This window comes from Scophthalmus maximus, chromosome 11, assembly GCF_022379125.1.
Source record: "Scophthalmus maximus strain ysfricsl-2021 chromosome 11, ASM2237912v1, whole genome shotgun sequence".
In the NCBI taxonomy this organism is placed as follows: domain Eukaryota; kingdom Metazoa; phylum Chordata; class Actinopteri; order Pleuronectiformes; family Scophthalmidae; genus Scophthalmus; species Scophthalmus maximus.
The window spans coordinates 1,142,460-1,147,365 of NC_061525.1; the positions used below are offsets into that span (position 1 = coordinate 1,142,460).

The 4,906-nt window shown below is 49.3% G+C and overlaps 1 protein-coding gene across 1 annotated transcript; it reads left to right on the forward strand.

Annotated features, from left to right (window-relative positions):
- Window positions 1-211: 211 nt before the first annotated feature.
- LOC118299259 lies at window positions 212-4,240 on the forward strand. The gene is made up of 7 exons (XM_035622834.2): window positions 212-779; window positions 1,392-2,088; window positions 2,187-2,354; window positions 2,437-2,732; window positions 2,833-3,002; window positions 3,122-3,370; window positions 3,470-4,240. The coding sequence occupies exons 1-7, from the start codon at window positions 710-712 to the stop codon at window positions 3,905-3,907; spliced, it is 2,088 nt and encodes a 695-aa protein (XP_035478727.2). The 5' UTR covers window positions 212-709; the 3' UTR covers window positions 3,908-4,240.
- The last annotated feature ends 666 nt before the right edge of the window (window positions 4,241-4,906 follow it).

A 4,906-nucleotide genomic window follows, 5' to 3' on the forward strand; every position in this document is an offset into this window, starting at 1 on the left:
AAGGTATTTGAAGTGTACGTCCCACCTCAAATACCTTAGAACTGGGATCTGGGTATCCCAATTGGACAATGGCAAGGTGGTCTCTTCCACCTGCCGGGCACAGTCCTCCTCAGTGGGGGGAACATGTCCACTCGGTGGAAGTGCAACTTTCCACCATGTGGACAAGCGGGAAACATGGGGACACACGTCCAATGGCAATACCTTGCTATTGTCCAATTGGGATACCCTGACCTCAGCTCTAAGATATTTGAAGTGTACGTCCCACTTCAAATACCTAAGAGCTGGGATCCGGGTATTCCAAGTGGACGACGGCAAATCATAGCTGCCTGCAAACACTTGGTGACAGTACGGGACCTCAAAAGCAATTGGGAGATATGCCCTATGTCCGCCCAGGTCCAATCACAGACATCGGAGCAAGTGGATTTTCCACTATATGCAGCTTTAAGACGGGAAAAAAAAAAAATCATCTTTGCGATGGAATGGGCCACTCATGTGAAAATGTAACCATGTCATCCTCTCCTCATACAAAACACATGGTGTAAATATCAAAAGAATCGTAGCAAGTGAATTCTCTGTCCGCGTTGTTCTCGCTCGATAATTGGTTGTACACTCTGATTGGCTGGCCTGTTGAAGTATTCCTGTAACAGTAGTTTAGCAGACACCCTGCATGCAGCTGACCTGCACTGTGATTGGTCGAGGCTCTTAGAACATGAGGGCTGAAGCCCCTTTAAAAACCCGGAGGAGCAAGCCAAGGACAGGGACTGGCAAAAGAAAGAGACGTGAGTGTGAAAACTTTTTTTAAAATTATTTAATGTGTAATGTCTTGAATGTGTTGAATGCCATTTATTATCATTATTATTATGACTGATTTGACAATGGTCCATGTAATAGGAGAGATGTGATTGCTTGTATTTAATATCTTTTGCAGAGTTTAAATTGATTAATTAATTTAAAAGAAAAACAAAACTATTCCTGACGTTTTTTTCTTTACTATTATCTATCAAAAGTGTTCATACCTCTCACAACAGTGTGCTAATCTCGCCGTTGGTCGTGTTTAATGTCTTTTTTATTGCATTTCAGTATTTTTTGGGCACTTTGAATGTGCGCACTGAGCTTGCTGCGGAGTGACGCACTTTCCAAGTACGCACTCCATCCAGCCCAATTGACTATTCCTGCCGTTTTTTTCTTTACCATTATCTATCAAAAGTGTTCATACCTCTCACCACAGTGTGTTAATCTCGCCGTTGGTAGTGTTTAATGTCTTTTTTATTGCATTCCAGCCCAATTGACTATTCCTCACACACGCACACGCGCACACGCACACACACACATCATTTTCAACAGTAATTATTATTAATCTTGTTGTTCTTTTTGTTGTTGTTTCTTTACAGGAAAAATGCATTGCTGTCCCTTATGCCAACGCTATTTCAGCGCCCTGAATAAGCATATGAAAAATATGCACCTGATCCGGAATTCGGTAGAGAGGCGGCTACTGCTCAACATGGCATCCGGCAGGGTAAACATCCGCGCTGCACCCTGCCCTGTTCCAGGGTGCCAGTACCAGCTCTCCAGGTTAGACAGGCACATACACCAGTCACACACCGAGCTCAGCATTGCCGAAAGGGCGGCAAAGATGAATCAGGCCAGGAGAATCCGCACCATGGAACTTTTGGCCGAGCTCAGGGCTACGGATCCGACCCCGGCGATGGAGTCCACGTTGGACCTTTACCCAGGTGTGCCAGAGGAGGACATTGATGTCACTCCACCTTCCCCCGTGGCTGAATGCGGTTCGTCCGAGTGCCGGTGCATTCGCCATGAGTATGAGTGGGAGCTGGAAAGAGTCAAGGCCGAGAGGGACGAGTTCTGCCGCGAGGTCCGACTTCTCCGCAGGAAGCTGCAAAAGCAGCAGCTGGAACGTGTGACGGAGGGAGGCCGGTCCTCTGCCGCGTCGGAGGAGGTGGGCCCGTCCTCGGCCGCGTCGGAGGAGGCGGGCCCGTCCTCGGCCGCGTCGGAGGAGGCGGGCCCGTCCTCCTTCCGGCAGCGGCAGGGGGAACCTCATGAGGCAGACAAGCCTCCCGCCGTCGATGGGTAAGCATATGTTGATAACATGGTAGTTAATTTGGCTTATTCATGCCATCGGACAGCAGTCTGTATATCACAACACCTTAAATTGTGTGTCGTCACAGAGGAATACCTGCAGACGTACAGGGCGAGGGCCTAGACCCGACACCAAAAATGTCGGAAAATGCCATCTCCAAGGTCAGCAGGGTGAAGACGTTTATCATGTACATGGCCAACAACCGGAGCCGGTTGTCCGACTGGCTGTTTTTGGACAACATGTCCAGGATCCGTGGGTGAGTGACAATGTCATTACAATTTCGTTTGTACATTGAAAGATTCTATTTGATTCATTTTATCCGCCCTCTCTTCAAACAGCTTGGCCCGAAGTGTGGTGGAGGGCGGGATGAAAATAACAACGGCCAAGTTCTATTTGCAGAACACGCTGCACTTTATCAAATTTATGACCGGGATCCCGCCCAAGACCTGCCGCCTCACTCGGGTGCAGTTCACCTCCGTCGAGAGGGAACTGAAGATGGGGGTGAGGTCGCTGCAGCGCAGGGTGGTTGTCCACCAAATGTCCACAAAGAGGCTCAAAATAAGCAAGCTGCCGTCCCGCCAGGCCCTGAGGGGTTGCCTCTCTGCTGCTGCCGCCGCCATCCCACAGCTGCTGGGTAAGTTGTCCGCAAGTCTGCTTGCCAACAGGACACGTGGATTGTTGACCAAGGCACAGCTCGTGTTGAGCGCTTTGCTCCCCCCCTCTCTTTTCATCAGGCAAACTCGAGGCGGAGTTCGATAACACCAGCCGTTTCCTCTGCTACGGCTACCAGTGCGCCTACTGGAGCTGCCTGTTCGGGCACAGGCCGGGGGTCTATGCAAACATGACGGACAACGAGGTGGAGGAGGCAAAGACCCTCGGCCAGGATCGGGGCTGCCTGCTCCACGTGAGTGCTATTTCTGACACTGTTAGCTTTGAAGTTAGCCCCGATATCTACTGCGGTGCGTTTACTTGACCCAGTCTCCCCGTACTCTCTCCCTTCTCTACGTGTCTGTGTCGTGACAGATCAAGGAACACAAGACGAACAGGACATTTGGGGAGGCCCAGATGTTCCTGAACCCCGCAGAGTTCGCCTGGCTGGAGAGATGGATGGCCATAAAAAGAAGCCTCCCCGATGCCAACAAATTTGTGCTGTACACTAAGGGCAAGGGGCCGTCAAAAAATCTAAACGCCAACCTGCAGTCGGCCTGGAAGGACATGGGGTTAGCGGGGGTGATCAATTTCACCCTCATAAGGACGGCCGTGGCAACTTATGTAAGTTGACATTAAATTCAAGACAAGTACGTGTGGAGGCTGAAAGCGCCGTTGCGAGTGCTGTCGTTAATTTCTCTGCAATTTTTCAATCTTTTCCAGGCAAAAAAGTCCCAAGATCCTAAAAGCAGGAAAAAAGTCGCCGACTTTATGTGTCACGACACCAGGATGGCAGACAAGTTTTACGTGGCCAACCCTGACCACTGTGAGGCAGAGGAGGTCAGGGCCCTGGTCAGTGAGAGCCTCCTCGTCGGAGGGGGAGGAGATGACGAGATGCTGCAGCAGCAGCAGCAGCAGCAGGAGGAGGAGGAGATGGAAGTCGGGGGCGGCGGCGGTGGCGAGGGCGGCAGCGGCAGCAGCAGCAGCGGCGAAGAGGACGAGGCGGCCCCCTCATCTTCGTCAGCCAACCCACCGCCACAGGAGGTCGAGGAGGAGGGAACACCCATCCAGTCTATCCCAGAAAAGAAGACAACCAAGGAGCAGAGTAAGCAAAGGATGAGGGTGAGGAGGCTCCGATTCCCCCCCAAAAAATTCAACTAATTCTTTTCATATTATGTGTTAAATTTCTTATTATATTGTGTTTTATAGCTTTTATTGTGTGGTGTTTTGATTGTTTTAACGTGTGCTGTGTTTTTAGCTCTTAGAGATTGATTTGTGTGGTGTTTTGATTGTTTTAACGTGTGTGCTGTGTTTTTAGCTCTTAGAGATTGATTTGTGTGGTGTTTTGATTGTTTTAACGTGTGCTGTGTTTAGCTCTTAGAGATTATTTTGTGTGGTGTTTTGATTGTTTTAACGTGTGCTGTGTTTTTAGCTCTTAGAGATTGTTTTGTGTGGTGTTTTGATTAATCTGATGTTTTTGGTGAAATAAATGGTTAAATTGTGAATACTTCTCTTTATTTCTACGCACACACATTTTTATTCATATAACTCTCAAAGACCAAAAAAATACACTTGTTTTTAATCAATATAATACCAATACTAACTCCTCGTGTCATACGTAGTATCATTGTGTACAAAGGCAGAAAAAGAAATGACTTTTGACCTTGTCCAATTGGAGTACCCTGACCTCAGCTCTGAGGTATTTGAAGTGGGATGTACACTTCAAATACCTCAGAGCTGGGATCCGGGTATTCCAACTGGACAAAGGCAAGGTGTTCTCTTCCACCCGGCCAGCACAGTCCTCGTCAAGGGGGGGGGGGACGTGTCCACTCGGTGGAAGTGCAACCTTCCACCATGTGGACAAGGGGCGAAACATGGGGACACGTGTCCAATGGCAATACCTTGCCAGTGTCCAGTTGGAATACCCTGACCTCAGCTCTAAGGTATTGGAAGTGGGCATCGTCCACCAGAGTCTGGTTGCTCTTTTGGCCTCAGAGGCTGTGGGGACCTCAAACGTCCATCAAAGGCGCTTTTCTGGATGCACACTGAGCCCCTGATCAATAAAGTACCGAGTTTTGTCCCCAGGGACCATCCGTCGGGTCGAGGGAGCGCGACGAGGGAAGATTTCCTATGCCGTGGTCCAATGGCAATACCTTTGAG